Source organism: Marmota flaviventris, chromosome 15 (genome assembly GCF_047511675.1).
Source record: "Marmota flaviventris isolate mMarFla1 chromosome 15, mMarFla1.hap1, whole genome shotgun sequence".
In the NCBI taxonomy this organism is placed as follows: domain Eukaryota; kingdom Metazoa; phylum Chordata; class Mammalia; order Rodentia; family Sciuridae; genus Marmota; species Marmota flaviventris.
Genome location: NC_092512.1, coordinates 11,506,529 through 11,525,083, shown reverse-complemented (window position 1 = coordinate 11,525,083; position 18,555 = coordinate 11,506,529). Strand labels below are relative to the sequence as shown.

The window sequence follows — 18,555 nt, the reverse complement described above, 5'->3', positions numbered from 1 at the left end:
TTTGACACAGTATAGGGGACCGCAATCCCAACACTGCAACCGTCTCCCCAGCCAATGTGCCTGGGAGGGCTTCTCCCTGTTCCCTCGCCAGCTGCACATGCTGCACAGCTCGGCGGGGACAACTTGCTGAGCCACCCACAGCCTCGCACAGCTCTGCAGAGCAGCACTTATGGCATGCAGACACGTCTTCAAGTCGAGCTCAACATTAACTAGCTGTGTGACCTTGGGCGAATTACCCAATCTCTGTGCCTCAGTGTCTTCATCTCTAAAACCCTAGTTCAAAGGGTTCATGAAGATTACACGAGTTAATATGTGTAAAGAATTGACTGAAGGGACCTGGCAGGCGGTGAGTCTTCTGTGAGAGTAATAATATCATTTCTGTTCAGGCTCCAGAGCTAGGAAACAGAAATCTTGGTTTGAGCATTCCCCAGTGCTCTCTGTGCTGAAACGTAACTCCCACTGGGAGATGTTAAGAGGGTGGGGACTTAACCTGACTATGGTGCTAGGAGATGGAGGCTCTAGGAGGTGATCAGGGTTAAAGTCATCAGGGTGGAGCCCCTGTGACTAATCCTAATGAAGAGGTCGCTGAGGACGTGATGCCTGCTCTCACAAGCCTGCTTCCTGACTCTAGACCTGTGAGCCTGTATCACCTTGGGACTCTGTCAGAAGGAAGACCATCACCAGATGCACTGCCAAACATTGTACCTTCAGCACTACAGATCCAAATAACCTTTTTTCTTTATAAAGGTATTCAGCCCCAGGTATTCTATTACAGAAACAAAATAGGCCAAGAGGGAAAACTTTGGTCCAAGAAACTTAGAAGACAGATCAATCTAATGTGTAGACTTCATCTTGATTCTTATTCAAATAATTCATAAAAATTTGTTAGTTAATTGGACATGTGAACACTGTATAGTTGATGATACTGAGGAATTTTTAACCTTTTATATGTGAGGATGAATTGCATATGCATGAAATCACATGTTTGGGGTCTGCTGCAGAACTACTAGGGGCCAGTGGATAGGGATATATACAGATTGGGATCAGGTATAAACTGGGAAGTGCTGGAGATGAGTGACAAGTATCTGGGAGGCCGCGTTACCCTATTCCTGGTCTAGCTGCCAGGACAGGTGCAGGTGAGAGAGCAGAAAACGGCACAGGAGGGATGGGAGGTGTGGAGGGGTGGGGACGATGAGCAGGCAGCAGCTGCCTAGGTGGCCATTTGGTCTGGGTGCAGGAAAAGTCTGCTGGGAGGCAGGGAGAGGGACTCAGGGGTAACAGGCGAGAGACACAGGGCAGAAGCTGGGCAGCCTGAAGGTGGAGGACAGTGCCTAGCAAACTCGGCTCAAGCTCTTGAGACCAGGATAAAAATAAACACTGTCACCAATAAAACCTAACTCTAGAGAGAGACTCAGCAAATTCTGGGAAAGCTCCCTTACTGCTCCGTGGATGATGAGTCAGCAGCCACTTGAGACGCCCCCTCCTGCTGATGTCCTTCCAATGGCCACTAGACTGAAGAACTTTTGGAGAGTGGCAAATTCTAACTCCTCTACACTGACTTCTACTCTAACTAGGCTGCAGAACACGGGACAGGGTCAGAAGTTGGCCCCAGGCACCAGCAGTCCAGAGCAGCTCCCCTGGGCCTCTGCCAGGACCTATGCTGATGCTGGCCTCGGGCTCCCAGGACAGGGAAGCAGACGTCTGATGGGCTCCGCAGGTCTGAGGGCAAGGCTGGCTCTGCACATCTCTGCACTAGAAGAAGTCTGAAATTTTGGTTATAGAGGAAAACTCTGTTTAGAACTGAAGACGACCTAGTCAGAGTGGAGTGTCTCTGCTCTGCAGAGCAGCATTTGCAGACCTGCCTTCTGTCCTGTGCAGAGCTCGTGCCTCTTTTTAGGCATGACAGATGCCATCCTAGGGGGGGTCCTGTTGCCACCCACCTGCTGGGGGCCCTCTGAGCATGACTGCACTCTGTCCTATAAACTCCATGAAGTAGGCATCATTCCCCACTTTAGAGCTGAGGTGCGTGAGGCCACCAGGTCACTGGCCTGAGGTCACAGCTAGGAAGTGGAAGAGCCAGTACTACTCCCCAGGTCTGTCTGCTCAAGTGTCCCAGAGGGGAGAGACTTGGAGATCATGACAGTGTGTCTTCTGGAAAGGTATTTTTTTTTTTTTTTTTTAATGAAAAACTACAGTGTTTTGCTAGTCACAGATTTTGAATTTATAAATAAATTTATAACCTTTTTAAAAACAAGTATTTACTGGGCACCTCCTATGTGCAAGGTGTTGCTGTAGACATTTTGGACAGATCAATGAACAAGAGATGAGACCTCTGTCCCTTGGGAAGGTGCAGGGACACTTCAATTTCATGTGAACATAGAAAAGAGAGAAGCCTTACCTTTCTGAGGTAGTTTAGGAAGAACTCTTGGGCCAAGGGCAGTCTTTGCAGAACCGGTGCTGACCAAGAAATAACAACCATTTAGGATCTAGAAGTTCTATAATATCAGTAGTGATCTATTATTCAAAGAAATCGAAGCATTTACAGAATTACCTAGAGGATTCTTTCAGAATTCAACCAAATTACTCTATTTTCAGGACTCCCTTTTGCCTGGTTGAGAAGCATGGGAAAGGGTTGGGGATCCCGAAGCCGAGGAGTTTGATAAAGCCACACTCCACCTCAGAGCTTTTATTGTTCAGAGGAATAACGTGCATGAAAGCACTTGGCCACCACAAGCGGTGACCGTCATGTAGTGACCACAGCACCCTGCCTCATCAGCTCCCACGAAGCAGCCCTTGTCACCTCATCTTCAGAGGAGGAAGTTGAGGTGCATGGAGTGTCACTAGCTAGCAGAAGGTCCCTGGGCTAGTGGGGGACAGTGGAAATTCAGCCCCAGCTCTGCAGGTCCCGAGCTCCCACTTCCTCCTCCACGCCAGATGGCCTGGCCTCCAAGCCTCAGGCTGGCCCTCCGGAGGACATGTACCTGTGCAGGGGAAACGCCCAAATGCCCAGAGCAGAAGTTGGCTCCACGCGCAGTAGCGCCAGGCAGCCACTGTCTCCCTCTAAGGAGATGCTGCAGTGACCCTGAGCACCCCAGGGGCATTGCGCTCCCAAGAAGCAATAGCAGCCACCAGCCTGAGCGGCCCTTGCTGAGGACCTTTTCCTGATCTCATGCCCCCTTCCTGGCCTCTGACCGGCTGCTTTCTCTTCCTGCTGTCCTAACTGCATTGAAAGGAAAAAAAATGGCCAAGCTTTCCAACCAAGCAACCGAGTCAAGGAGAAGAGGACAAGGCACTTGTTCCTTCGACGCAGCCTCTGCACACCGGGGTCCTACTGCCCCCCTGCAGCTCCCTGCGGCCTGGAGGACAACCCCGCCTGGCCTTTGCAAGTTCTTTCTCTGTGTCACCCTCCCCTCTCTGGCCCCCTGAGCAGGGGTGGAGGAGGACCAAGTGAGGATAAAGTTGGGAGCAGGGTATGGAACCAGCCAGCTCTGATATTCATGCTGCTCTGAACCTCAGTCTCCTCATCTGTGAAGCTGAGGATAACAGTGATTGGGTCCATCCCACAGGGGTACAGGGGTCCAATGTGACGGCAGCATTAAGAGGAAAGGGGTGTTGTTTTTTCTTTGATAAACCCTACAAAATGGCCCTGGCACACCAGCTGATTCTTTCTCCTGAGGGTCTGGAAGTGGTTCTTTGTGTCTGATATTTGGGGTGCACCTCTACAGAGAAAACCCTTTGGGGTGGGCTGGATAAACAGTATGGCCTTTAGCTGTCCCCCTTCAGGGAAAGGAGGGAAGAAGGGAACACCAGGGTTAGCCCCACCTACAAAAATCTTACAAACAGCCAAGCTAGAAAGAGGTTTTGTGTTTGAAAAGCTCTGGCTTCCAGATTTCCTGAGGAGAATCTTTTCCAATTTCCAAGTCTGTGAACAGGTGGAGGGGGACATAACAAAGTCACAGAATTAAAACATCAGAAGCAACAGCAAAGCTCGTCTGGCAGGAACGCCGTCAGAGACCCTCTTCTGACTCTGACCTCAGGGCCACGAGGCTGCGCTGCCCGTGGATGGAGTGCCCCATGCAGGACAGGATGCCCCCGAGAGTGGACGCCCAGCCTCTCCTCGTGAGCCACGCTGCCAACGACCACACCTTGAGTGGGACTGGGAACATAGCCACAGCCACCCGCAGAATCCTGCCCATCGCAACTCTGAGTCCAACCAGGAGGAGCTCAGAGGGCTTACCTGGATTGTTGAGACAGCCCCTCAAACTTGTTCGCGGTCTTACTTGAAGATGACGGACCCACATCGTTACCTACGAGGGAAATCAGATAGGGAAACATGACGGAGGGATGTACGGTTTCTGCAAACAGGTGGGATCCCTGAGGTTCCAAAAGGTGTTTAAGAGACCTCAGCTTTCTGGCTGTATGCGTTTGGGGCATTAAAATAAAACAAAATGAAGCATTGTTTTGGGGTTGGTGTTTTTATTATGAGTGGAGGAGCACATCACAGGGGAGCAGCCTGGTTCTTAACAATGCCTCCAAGAGCACAGGACCTGGTGTCCCATTGGCTCAGATCCTGGCCTCAGACTGGGGGCACAGGAAGAAAACAGTAAAGTGTCAAGTTCACGTAGAGGTTGCCCCTGGTAACCACACTCAGATGACACACTCGACCCCCACACTGTGGGCACACATGTGGACACAACAAGGAGGGTGCTGACGACAGTCATGGCCCTGAGCCACTGACTCGTCATTCATCCATATTTTAACATTTCTTAAGCACCTACTATATGCAAAGCATGAGTGTGAAGTGTGGGCACGAAGGCACATGAAATGCCACTGTTCCTGGGAGCCTCGTGGGTGGCAACTATTAACGCGGAATGAAACAAAGACAGTCAGGTTGGCTACTGTGAAAATCCAGAGGAAATGGTGTCTGCAGCCTAAGTGGCAGGGGTGGGCAGGGACTATCCGCCTTGGAGGTTATGGCAAATGAACTCCCTCATGGGGAGTAGCAAAACCAGAGGCCCGCAGGTGAATGTAAGTGTGCTTCTGCCCAGCGTAAGTCAAAGACCAGTTAGAATAAAAGTGGCTTGCTGGCGCACATCTATAATCCCAGCAAATCAGGAGGCTGAGGTAGGAGGATTTGAAGATTGAGGCCAGCATCAGCAACTTATGAGACCCTATCTCAAAATGCCCTGGAGTCCTGACCACAAATCTATGTGCTCTTTGCCACCCTTCATGATGCCCCAATGGTAACATTAATCACAGAAACTACATTTACTGAGAACTTACTGTGAGCAAGGCAATATACCAAGTGTCTCAACGTAATCATGCCCATGAGAAGTAATATAATCACCCTCTCTCTTTTACACTTGGTGAACCATAAAGAGAAGCAAAATTGCCCAAGGTGAAGTAGCAGGTCAGAGCCAGGGAGACCACCTCCAGGTCTGCACTCTAAACCTCACCCTCCACCCTCCCAGGCCTACAGAACCTGTTCAGTCAGGAGGGCTTGGCAGTGCTGGGGTCTCTTGAAGGGAATGTCCCTGATTCTAGGGTATCTATACACAAAGACATAAATTCAACTGCATTGCCAGCATCAAAGACTTTCAAACCAGTGCTGTTTAACTTTGATAAAATACTGCTAACCATCAGTGTATCCATGGGCCTGTAACGTGATAATGGAGGACTTCTTTGGGATCTCTTGTAAAACCTGAACTGATTCCTTTAAGGTAGGCTTTCTCCATCCCCCGCCCCCCCCCCGCCCCCCGCACCCCAGCATCATGCTCAGTACTGAGTCTACAGTCCTGGATATCAAATCCTACCCTTTCAGACTGAAATGAGCCCTAACTATCAAAACGTCACATCCATGGATTCCCTCTCCAGGTGGAAACACTTCAAACAATGACTATTACTTCACTTTTTTACATGTGACAGGCACGAGTGACTTGGAGACCAGCAGGCTGAACCCCTTGGCTCTTCTGTTGTCCTCCTCTCTGAAGTCACATAGGTGAGTTATCATGGCTGTGGTCTGGTCCCACGTGCCGAGTCCTCATTTAATCTTCCTTTCTGGCCACTCAAGATGTCGTGCCACTCTTCAAAGACACTGTTTTGATGCCTCTGTAGCTCTGCTCTTTCTTTCTTTCCCCTGCAATGTCTGTCCCCTTCCACTCTTGGTGAATCTCACAGCTAGGCAAAGGCCACCTGCTGTGCCCAGAAGAAAAGCCTGGCTTAGAAACATTCCTAAAAAAAAGACAGCACTAAAAGGAAGAGGAGCAAAAATGATGGCGGCAGCTCAGTCTTTTTTTCTTTCTCCATGCAACCTGGAAAAGGCTGTGGGTGGATCGCACAGGTGTGTGCAAGAGAGACCTGGAGGAGGCCATGGCTGGACAACTGGAGACCTTGTAGCCAAGACTCCTGGTCACTTACTATACAGCTCAGAAGCTGCAGGATGGGAATTTGTGGGAAAGGCAGAGGACATTAGCCCAGCAGGAATGGCCTGGAGGACTTGGCCCAGGGAAGACCCGGCCCAGGGAAGACCCAGGAGTCTTCTAAAATGATGGACTAGTAGACAGGCCTGGAGTCAGAAATGGGTTCAAATCCCAGTTCTGAAGTTTCTAGATTCATGACTTTAAGCAACTTCTCTGCTTCAATTTCCTCATTGGTGAACTGGGGCAACGAGAGTCCCTTATCTTTTAGGATAATAACACATAATTTTAAATCCCAGTGGCCAAAGGTGAAGAATGTTAGTGATTCCCAGAGGTCACTTAGGCATAGAATGGTGGAACCGAGATCAGAACCTGGGCTTCCAGAATGTTCATCCAGTGCACAGATGGCCTCCCATGACCCACACTACAGACATTTCTCTAAATGTTGATGGGCTGAGTTCCCAGGAGGAACTGCCCTGAGATATTAACTTTAGGAATCTCAAATGCAAGAACAGGATTAATCCTATGCCTATCAATCACACACCAGATGATTTGTTGCATTTTCCCTTTGTTTATTCCTGTGAGACCCCTAGAGTAAAATCTGGGGTCCACTCTCAGCCATGGCATGCGACCTCATGTTAGGGATTTTAGAGATCACACTCCTCCTGTACTACATCTTACTTTGCTATCTTTTCCCCTTCTCTTTCCTCTCATTTCCTTATTTTTTCAATTGTGTTAAAATATGAGCTGGTCTGTTTTAAAGTAGGTTCTTTAAAACAGGAGGAGGTATAACGAAGTGCCACTTCAAAGATCCTAAAGCCCCCACAAGACTCAAACCTGCCCATTGTTCTATTTGCTTCCTTATCAAGACTGCCTTGGACGTCTCTGGACACAGATGGCCCCATTTATCACAGAAGTGGGGATTCTGCAAAGTGGTGCCTGGGCTGTTCTGGGTGCTGTGGATGGTGCAGTTCTGGCAGAGAGCACCTGGAGTGGCCCTTCCTGCCTGGGCCAGGCTGGAGCTGTGCTTGTTGCAGACGGACAGTGGGGCTTAGCCCACAAAGCACTCACTGCTTGCTGGACTCCCTGGGCTAAGTGGAGCACCTTCTCTTCACAGGTACAGAAATGACTATTGAAAAGGGGACAGTGAGGAATCTCACTCACCTGCTTTTTGAGCCCAGAGGTGTTCTGTGCAGAAGGCAGTGGGTGGGGCCCTCAGGCACCAGCTGTGAGAACTGGGGCAAGCTGCGTAACCTTCCGGAGCCTCCTGTCCTCACAGCCCGGGTACCAGCACAACCTCCTGCATACAGGGTGCTCAACAATGCCTGGCACTCCATGAGCAAGAGCCAGCTTTAAAAATACACATGTGCAGTTGTTTATCTAGGTAATGACACCATAAACCTGCATTAAGAATTGAAGAAGGCAGAAAATGGTTTTGAGGGGTAGAAAGACAGTGTCTCTGTAAGTGGCCTTTCATGAAGTAGATGCATTAAAGGCTACTCTCTTGGCCCTCATCCTTGCAAGAGTCTCAGCATCAAATGCCTGCTTATCTCCTCCCGGCTACTCCCCTCATCTTGCAAGCACAAACTCAAGCTCTACCACCTCCTCTTTTTTTGTTTGTTTTGTTTTGTTCTGGGGATGGAACTCTGGGGTGCTCTGCAATTGAGTTATGCCCCCAGCCCTTTTTTGCAATATTGGGGATTAAATCCAGGGCCTTAAACATGCTATACAACTGCTCTACCACTGAGCTACATCCCCAGACCCCTCCCCTTTTTTGTGGGATACTAGGGATTGAATTCAGGGGCACTCAACCACTGAGCCATATCCCCAGCCCTATTTTGTATAGCACCTCGCTTTTGCTGAGGCTGGCTCTGAACTCATGATTCTCCTGCCTCTACCTCCTGAGCTGCTGGGATTATAGGCGTGTGCCACTGTGCCCAGCAGACCTTTGTGTGTGTGTATTTTTTTGGTAGTTCTCAATGGACAGAATGCCTTTATTTACTTTTATGTGATGCTGAGGATTGGACCCAGTGCCTCACAGTGCAAGGCAAGCTCTCTGCCACTGGGCGACAGCTCCAGCCCACCTTTTTTGTTTTGAGACAGGGTCTCTAAGTTGTCCAGGCTGGCTGTGGACTTGCAATCCTCCTACCCCACCTCCTGAGTAGCTGGAATTACAGGTGTGTGCCACCGAGCCTGTTCTCCTTCCTGTCTAAAGTCCAGCATGGAGGGTTGGGCAAAGCATGAGGACATCGGTGGAGGCAGGGCCTGATAGCTACAGGGGCTCCATAGAGTCAGAATCCAGAGATGCCTGAGTCCTGAAACAGGACCGTGGTAGGAGAACCCACCAAGTGTACAAGCTTCAAAAAGTGACAGGTGGAAACTTGCTCTTGGCTGAGGGAAGGGACCATTGTGCTGCAGGCAGGGGTGGCCGCAGTGCTGGCCATAACGCTGGCTGGCATGTTCAGTGAGAACTAAAAAGAACGAGGGCCGACAGGGTGGTGAGACTTCTGGGCACACTGGAATGTGTTCTGCATGTGGGATGGATGTGAATCTTTGGGGTCTAAAGAATAAACGAGGATAGGTTGAAATGGCCACCTGAACATATTAAGTCGTAACTCTTGGAACTTGCAGATATGAACTACTAGGAAAAAGCATCTATGTCACAATCATCAAGTTAAAGCTCTTGAGATGAAGCGACTACCACAGGAATTCAGGCAAGCCCTAAACACAGTATCAGGTATCCTTACAAGACAGGCAAAGGGAGCTTTCAGAGCAGAGCAGGCAAGGTGCCCATGTGAGGCAGAGGGAGGAGTGGTGTGCGTCATAACCCAGGAACACTGGGAGGCACCTGCAGCTGAGAGGGGCAGGGAAGAGGATCTTCTCTAGACCCTCTGGAGGAAGTGCAGTTGTGCAGAATTTCAGACTTGTAGACTATAGAACTGATAGATCTGGTGCTGTAAGACACCAAGCTTGTGGCTTGTGCTACAATAGCCTCAGGATGTTAATACAGGTTTCTGATACATGTGACAGTCTACCAACTAGCCATCTCAGTAACAAAATGTTGCTACTGAGAGTAACATTAGCTAGCATTTACTGAGAGCTTCCTATGTCCTGGATCCTCTGCTTCATGTGTCTCTCACTTAAATTTCATGAGAATATTCTGTAAACTATAGGTATAATGACTAGCCCCAGTTAATGAATGAAAAAACTGAGGCACAGGATAATTCAAAGATACCTGCTAAAGCCACATGGCTACTAGGTGGCAGAGATGGCATTAGATGTAAGTAATATGACCCTAGCATCCACATGGGGGGCTCTACTGAGCACAGCAGCACATACCCTTACAAGACGTTCATGCCTGGGAAAGGAGGAGAGGCAGAGAACCACGGGAAGCCGCTGTGCCTGAGGCACACAGAGTGGGTGCATGTGGGGTGGCGGGGCCGGGCCCCGTTCAGCAAATCCCAGGACAGCAGGGCTTAAGGGATGACGAAGCACAAAGGAGCAGAGGTAAGAAGATCCTAGGCTGAGGGCACAGATCCAAGAGGAAGGATGCAGTCTGGGAGCCTGCTCGGCTGCAGGATGGCAGACACGGCCTGCTCTGGGTGGATGTGCAAGGCTGCGAGAGCAACCGGCCACTCCTCCACCATACCTTCCACTGGTGTCTTCCCCGGACAGTCCGAGGGCCCTCACCTCCATGGGCTGAGAAAGATGGGAGGTTCAGGGGAACTGAAAGACCAGGAAATATGGGCCCACTGAAAGGAGATGCAGGTTCCAGGGAGAGAAGGTGCCTAGCAGGCTGCTACCCTGCATGCCTCACTGTCCCCCAGCGTGACCCTGCCCTTGGTGTCTGAAACACAGCATCAGCAGGAGACAGGCGTTAGGATCACCAAGCAGTAGTCACATGACATGAGGCACAAATGCCAGGACTGGAGCGAGTTCAACCTGTGAGCAGTCCAGCTGTGTCTGGAGCACACACACCCGCTACTGACAGGTCTGTGTCTGCACACCTGTCTAAGTCTTCCACACGTGCACACGTGCCACGCATAAATAACAGCCTTGGTAATTCTGGAACGAATATTCGAGAGTGTGAGTCATCACCAGAGCTGTGCTGTGTGGAGAAGTATCTCTTTTCCTGAGGATAGACTCTGATTTGTCCTGGGGCTGGCTGGCGGCAAGGGGCTCCCAGTGGATGGCTGAGAGGCCCATCTGCAGGTCTCCGAAGCTCCCAGCTTACTGCCGGGCAGGTGGTAAACTTTCATCCAGCCTCAGCAACTTTGCTTCTTGGTGAAAAAGGCCCCCACTCCACCTCTGCTGGAGATGAAGAAGAAAGGCCAGGTGCCTAGTCCTGCCACCGAGAGCTCAGAGCAGAGGAGGAATCCCAAAAAAGAACCGCCAGCTGGCGGCAGTGGTGCGTCCAGTGGTGCCCAATCCCAGTGACTGGGAGGCAGAGGCAGGAGGACTTCGAGCTCAGGGGTACAGTCTCCCTGGGCTCAATCCCAAGAGCCACTGGAAAAACCAAAGTTCAGCTTTTCAAGCTAGAAAACAAATCTGGTTAATGTTCTTGAGGAACACATGGATCCCTATAAAGTGAATATAGGTATATAAACCACACAGAATAAAACCCAATCAAACAAGAGGATCAAAGTGTGGTGGAATTTAGAAAGAAGGTTAACCTGTGATATGAAAGTCTACACAGGAAACGTGTGATTTCTGATGGAATGTTACTTGTTATTCTCTTTGACAAATCGGAGGGTCCTGAAGGCCTTGGGGTGCCACCTCTAACCTGTCCAGGACATCCTTAGTATTTCTGTGCACAGGGGCCTGCACACCTGCACACACTCTTCCTGCCTTGCTCGTTTCTCCCGGGAGCTGATTTGTTAACGTCAGCCTTGAACGTCTCCTCTGTGAAGCCTTCTCTGCTTTCCCTCGCAGAACACAGACACACTGTTTCTCAGCATTTCCACAGTGTTTGGTTACATGAGTACCTGACAGTCAAGAACTGTTCACCCCTCGGGGTCCCTCACTGGGCCTTGGGCTCCATGAGCGTATGGACTGAGAAGGCCCAAGCAGGTGTCCTAAATAACCCTGCTGTGTCAAAAATATTTCTCTACTATGATAATACACAGACATATTCAGGCACGCCGCACACCCTCACGCTCCCCTCTCTGTGGCATCTGGGCCAGATGGTGGACAGGTGAGCCAACTTATTTAAGTGGATGGTATGGCTTTCCCCCAAATTCAAATACCTAGAATGCTTGAAGTAGGCTTTTAAGAAAGGCTTTAAAAGCATTAAGAGGACTTCCCTATTAGCTAGCAAAACAATTAAAATGCAAAAAAAAAAAAAAAAAGCCACAATGAAAGTCACTGGAAGAAATAAGACAGGTAGAGTAGCATGTTCATTCAGCAGCACCTGACCGCTGGGTGGGCCAGGACCTGCTGGGCAATGGGCCTACCCTATAACGCAGGCAGGCTAGCAGGCTGCTTCCTCCTCCTGTTCCCTCCTTGCCCATACTGCAGATCAAACCCAGGCCCTTGTGCATGCTAGCAAGGGCTCCACCACTGTGCTACATTCCCAGCTCTGAAATTATGTTTCTTGTGGAAACATTTGCAATCAGTGTCACTCAACTGTTTATACTTGCTGACTCTGAGTAGGGCTATTCATTTTCAAGAGATTGCTGGCTATCCTCTGTGTACCAGGCATGATTCCAGGCTACGCAGACACAGGTGAGAACAAGACAGACAAGATCACTGCTCCTGTGGAGCACACATTCTAGTGGGGAGACAGACACATGAATAGAATATTTCTCTACTATGATCAGGTGCTTGGGAAGAAATCTGCTCCTTCAGAGAGGAGAACCACGGAGACAAACATGAAAGCTGAGAACTGGGGGAGAAAGGGAGCTGGGCTTTTCAGGGAGCAGAACAGAGCTCCAGGGAGTGGAAGGGCCTTAAGGAGGGAAGACCAGAGTGCAGCCAGGATGTGGAGGGAGGCCAGTGGCAGAGCAGAGGTGAGAGCCCCAGCATGCAGGGCCCTGGAGGCCTTGGTGCAAAGAGTCCACCTTTATCAGAAGCTCAACAGGAAATCTTTACAGGTATTAAGGAAAAGAGTGACCATGATCTGATTCACATTTTATAAGAAAACCATTCTGGCTGTTTTGAGGCAATGGACTCCTTTACTTTTCTGGTCCTTTACTTCCTCTTCTGTAAGTGAGATTAATGATACCTACACCACACGGTCATTGTTATGACTGAATGAGAGTTTGGATATGCTTGGCACTTTATTACTATCACGGTTGGTCCTCTGCATCTGCAGTAATGCTCCCTGGATTCAAGCAAACAACTGTGGACCAAAAATATCGAGGAAAAACCTGAGTGTTCTGAACATGTCCAGACTTTTTTTTTTTTTTAAATAAAAATTACATTGTATTAGGTACTATAAGTAATCTAGAAGTGATTTAAAGTATATGCGCTTAGGTGGTATGCAAATACTATGCCATTTTATATAAGCAACATGAGTATCTGCAGATTTTGGTATCCCTGGGGGGAAGGTGTGTCCAGGAACCAAAATCCCAGTGATAGTAAGGAACAACTATACTGACTGCTATTAGCAGTATTTAAGAGCCCCAAACATTTTCAAAGTGTTTCTCGGCCATTAGAGGCAGGAATAATCCCACATATCCAAGCCCTCATCCAGTACGTGGCCCGCTTTCTAAATGCGCTATCCATCGCCAGGGGAGCCCCACGCTCTGCCTGGCCCTGGGCGGCTTTGGCCCTAACTTCAGGAGAACTTACCCCAAGGAACTGCGCCTTTGTTTGGGGGCCCGTGAGGTAGTGGGCTGGGAGGGTCGGACAGGGTTCTCTTGTGTCCGGGTGGTGGGGGAGGAGGCCTCTTCTTGGAAAGGGTGGAGCTGCCACTAGAGGTCTGGGTGCTTAGAGGGAGTGTTGAAGGTGGGCCAGTTGGACCTAGAAAGGAAATTGAATGGGGGCAGGAAGGTTAATCCCAGGCTCACAGACACAGGACACCAGTATGCAATTACTCCCACACATCCACATGTGGTGCGACACACAAAGACGAGCAAAAGGCTGATCTGACCATGTTCGTCAGTCCAACATCTTTAAATCCAACTTTAAAACGGGACTTAAAAGAAATTGTTGGTTTAAAAAAAAAAAAAAAGAAAATCACAACAAAGGAGAGAGTGTGCTTTTAAGGAACAAAATGCTAGTCAACACAGATGCTAAGGGGTTTAGATCATTATTTAGGTACAGTGGGAAAAATAAAACACACACATTTTAAACCAACAACTCACTGGAATCATCACGAAATCTATGTAGGAAGAAGGCACACAGCACTACCAGCAAAATCAACAGGGGAAGAGCAGAGTAGTGGATCAACTAAACCCTTGGCCTTTTCTAAATGAATGATGTAAAGTTACCTGGCAAAGATTGAAAACCCAAAACTCCTTTTTATTTTTTGCTGCAATTTTGAATTGTTTTAGAAATCATAAACCATTTATTATATTGGAAGCCTGAACAACAGGTAGTGGATTTCATTTTTAAATGTAGTTGTGGGGGGAGTACATATGTCCTGAGTTTTGTTTGTTCAGAGTGACACTGAGGAGGCTGCTGTGTGTCAGCATTTCCTGCCGGGCACTTGGACAAATTCTTTTTTCTTTTTACACAATATTACCAGGTGAATGGTTTAACCATGTCCATGGACAACTGCTTCTGCAAACATTCAGGGAAAGAAAGAAAGAAAAGGAATAAAAGAAAAAGCTAGGAACCCTGCCACATCAAACGTTTAGCATAGGGTAGTAGATACCTCGTGATTCAGAAAGGCTCTGAAAGAGCTTTTTACATTCTGTGCATTAAAAAAAAATAAAATAAAATAAAAATAAAAAAGCTTAATTACTTCTGGCCTCCCTCCTGGGTAAAGTAAATTTAGATAATTTCCCATTATTGATTCCTAGTCAGTACTAACACTGACCTAAATTACTGACTCACAGGAAGACAGTCTAGTCTTAGAAGTAAATACTGATATCTCAATAAAATGACGATCTGCATTAGGATTAAATAGCCATACTATGTAATTCATTCTCTGTCTCACTGGTGTAATACAAGATGGAAGGCTTATGGTTGCCCTAAATCAATGCCCTACTATGGCATCAAGTTATTGAAACTTTCTTTTTGGTACTGGGGATTGAAACTTTCTTTTTGGCACTTTACCACTGAGCTATGTCTACAATTCTTTTCACTTTTATTTTGATATAGGTCTCTATAAGTTGCCCAAGCTGGCTTTGAACTTGTGATCCTCCTGCTTCAGCCTGCAGAGTTACCAGGATAACAGGGGTGCACCACCACACTCAGCCGGGTTATTTTAACTTTACAACCCTAAAGCAACTGTTACTAAGGTTGTGCACCTGTATAATGCTGTGTAGTTTTCAAAATGCTTGTTTTTCCTTTTCATTTTCATAACAACTCTGTGAGGTAAGTGGATCCAGTACTATTCCTATTTTGCAGCTAAGAAAATGGGGGCTTGGCATGAGGGATGGAACTGGGACAACACAGGTGTCTGGAACTGGTGAGGTGCTTACCCCATCCTGCTGTCAGTTCCCGAAAGCCAGAGCAGCATTTCTGCACTTGGCACACGAGGAAAACAACAACAACAAGTGTTCAGTATCAGGAAGTGTAACTTTCCTCTTGGAAAAAAAATGCATAATAGATAATAGACAATGGTGAGATTCTAGAGTAATCTCAACTTTAGCGCCACCTAGGGACGTTGAAAAGCAATGCATCTGAAAAGTCGTTCATCAGATTTCAAATCTTGGCTGGGAAAAAACTGCCAGACAAAATACTAATGCATTTGTTTTTTAGGGATTGGCTAGCTTCACTTAGCATAATCTGCTCTAATGCCATCCATTTCCCTGTAAATTCTATGATTTTGTCATTTTTTAATGCAGAGTAATACTCCATTGTGTATAAATGCCACATTTTTTTTTATCCATTCGTCTATTGAAGGGCATCTAGGTTGGTTCCACAGTCTTGCTATTGTGAACTGTGCTGCTATGAACATCGATGTAGCAGTGTCCCTGTAGCATGCTCTTTTTAGGTCTTTAGGGAATAGACCAAGAAGGGGAATAGCTGGGTCAAATGGTGGCTCCATTCCCAGCTTTCCAAGAAATCTCCATACTGCTTTCCAAATTGGCTGCACCAATTTGCAGTCCCACCAGCAATGTACAAGTGTACCCTTTTCCCCACATCCTCGCCAGCACTTGTTGTTGTTTGACTTCATAATGGCTGCCAATCTTACTGGAGTGAGATGGTATCTTAGGGTGGTTTTGATTTGCATTTCTCTGACAGCTAGAGATGGTGAGCATTTTTTCATGTACTTGTTGATTGACTGTATGTCCTCCTCTGAGAAGTGTCTGTTCAGGTCCTTGGCCCATTTGTTGATTGGGTTGTTTGTTCTCTTATTGTCTAATTTTTTGAGTTCTTTGTATACTCTGGATATTAGGGCTCTATCTGAAGTGTGAGGAGTAAAGATTTGTTCCCAGGGTGTAGGCTCCCTATTTACCTCTCTTATTGTTTCTTTTGCTGAGAAAAAACTTTTTAGTTTGAGTAAGTCCCATTTGTTGATTCTAGTTATTAACTTTTGTGCTATGGGTGTCCTATTGAGGAATTTAGAGCCCGACCCCACCGACTGTAGATCGTAGCCAACTTTTTCTTCTATCAGACGGCGCGTCTCTGATTTGATATCAAGCTCCTTGATCCATTTTGAATTCACTTTTGTGCATGGCGAGAGAAAGGGATTCAGTTTCATTTTGTTGCATATGGATTTCCAGTTTTCCCAGCACCATTTGTTGAAGATGCTATCCTTCCTCCATTGCATGCTTTTAGCCCCTTTATCAAATATAAGATAGTTGTAGTTTTGTGGATTGGTTTCTGTGTCCTCTATGTCTTCTTTGATATAAGGAGAGTAACTAAGAACAGAGTAGGGACGAAGAGCAGGAGAAGAAGATTAACATTTAACAGGGATGAGAGGTGGGAGGGAAAGGGAGAGAGAAGGGAAATTGCATGGTAATGGAAGGAGACCCTCAGGGTTATACAGTGGAGGGGGTAGAGAGAGAGGAGGGGAGGGGAGGGGAGAGGTGGGGAGGGGGGAGGGTGGAGGATGGGAAAGGCAGCGGAGCACAACAGACACTAGTATGGCAATATGTAAATCAATGGATGTGTAACTGATGTGATTCTGCAATCTGTGTATGGGGTGAAGGTGGGAGTTCATAACCCACTTGAATCAAAGTGTGGAATATGATATGTCAAGAAATTTGTAATGTTTTGAACAACCCACAATAAAAAATTAAAAAAAAAATACTAATGCAGCTGTGTACGTGACTTTAGGAGGTATTCACACCCCAGAGTTGTTCAGTCACCACAAGCCAAGCAGAACCCAGCCTCAGAGAGTCTAGAAACTTGGTCAGACACAGTAAGTTCCAGGTAGAACCCTGCTCTGTTTGACTCAAGGTGAATCCAGGGAGCATTACTGCAGATGCAGAGGACCAACCGTGATAGTAATAAAGTGCCAAGCATATCCAAACTCTTCAACACACCTCTAAGGCGTCCTTGAGGACAGCCAGCCTGTTCCTCTCTGAATGGAGCCACGTCCTCTCTGGCTAGAACACTTAGACATAACTATACTCTCTCTTCACCGCTTATCCTCATCTTTTAATGGTCAGCTCAGATGTGACCCTATCCAGGGTCTTTCTTTAACCCACCCAACCCCTAGAGCACTTCTATCTCTGAAGTTCCACAAGCCTTAAAGACACTAGATTTTCTCTGCCTAACATTGGAGATCATTTCCCTTCTGTCTGTCTCCCCATCTCCCAGTGATTGCACCTGGCACATGCTGGGCACAACTCACGTCTCCGGAAATAATTCAAGTGCAAGTGAGCAGGATGCTGCTCCAACATCTTGTGCATCCAGTTTTTAGTAAGGCAGAGAACCCTGAGGCCTTCCACACCAGGAGGCCAAATAAAGTGTCTTTAAAATTTCTAAAAGAAAAGCCAACACTAGAAGACAGCTTGAAAAATTATCTTGACAGTTCTTTAAAAACTTGTCTGTAGAAGTATGATTTACATATTTTAGCATGCCACACAAAGAGGGGTAATGACAGAAGTTACATCTACACAACTCAGGGTAACGTGAATAAAAATTTTATCATCTTTTCTAATGGTTTTATTTTAATTGACAAATATTGTATTTTTTTGTGTACAATAAACTGGTGGGAAATATGTATACACTGTGGAATGGCTAAATTGAACTAATTTACATGTGAGGACATGCTCATCATTTCTTTGTGGTGAGAACCAACTCTCTCAGCAATTCTCAAGAATGCAATATGTGGGCTGGGGTTGTGGCTCAGTGATAGAGAGCTCACCTACCACGTGCAAGGCCCTGGGTTCGATCCTCAGCACCACATAAAAATAAAAAAAAAAAAATAAAGGTATTATGTACAACTACAACTAAAAAAAAGACATAAAAAAAGAATGCAATGTTATTGTTAACCACATTGTACGACAGATCTGTCAAACCTATTCCTCCAACTATAAAGGCTTTCATAGTATGGAGTTTAAAAGAGCTTAAAATTTATGTTCAATACTTTATAAAGTCGATAAAGACACAGTACTGTGCCTTTGTGGAGAGAGGGACTGTGTAGAACAGGTGGTTATCATGTTCATGTTCAGATGGGGAAGTGGGCACAGCAAGGTGAGCGCTGGGACATGTCAGTAAGTCAGTGACAGGCCCAGCCAGTTCCAGCAAGGCAGAGGGGTGCCTGTGCCTGAGAGCACATCACTGCTGGCCCATCTCTACACAGAAAACAGCACCAGTACTCATTTGTCCTTCAGTCTACTTCTATGACGGACTGACAACCGGAGCTGACTGACAGGCCACCAAGAGGCAACACAATGCCTGACTCCAGTGATAAGAGAAAGTCTCAGATTCGAGAGGCCTTGGGTGGGTTCTTTTAACAATTGCTCACACATTCCTGAAGGCAAGCACAACAGGATTTCCTCTGCGTCCCCTTCCACACCCTGGCGGTCAGGAGACTCAGAAGGCCTGAGTCAGTGGCCACTGCTGAGGGCAA

General features: G+C 47.3%; 1 protein-coding gene across 5 annotated transcripts in view; it reads right to left on the bottom strand.

Annotated features, from left to right (window-relative positions):
* Asap1 (ArfGAP with SH3 domain, ankyrin repeat and PH domain 1) overlaps positions 1-18,555 on the bottom strand; it is a 332,543-nt gene that overhangs the window by 8,447 nt on the left and 305,541 nt on the right. For 3 of the 5 annotated variants that reach the window (XM_027950249.2, XM_027950256.2, XM_071602116.1), the window contains exons 25-27: positions 13,209-13,379; positions 4,238-4,307; positions 2,399-2,457 (exon numbers count right to left, since the gene is read on the bottom strand). In XM_027950249.2, the coding sequence (XP_027806050.2) occupies positions 2,399-2,457; positions 4,238-4,307; positions 13,209-13,379 (300 nt within the window). The remainder of the gene's footprint in view (positions 1-2,398; positions 2,458-4,237; positions 4,308-13,208; positions 13,380-18,555) is intronic. The other 2 variants (XM_027950264.2, XM_027950272.2) reach the window with 1 other exon arrangement.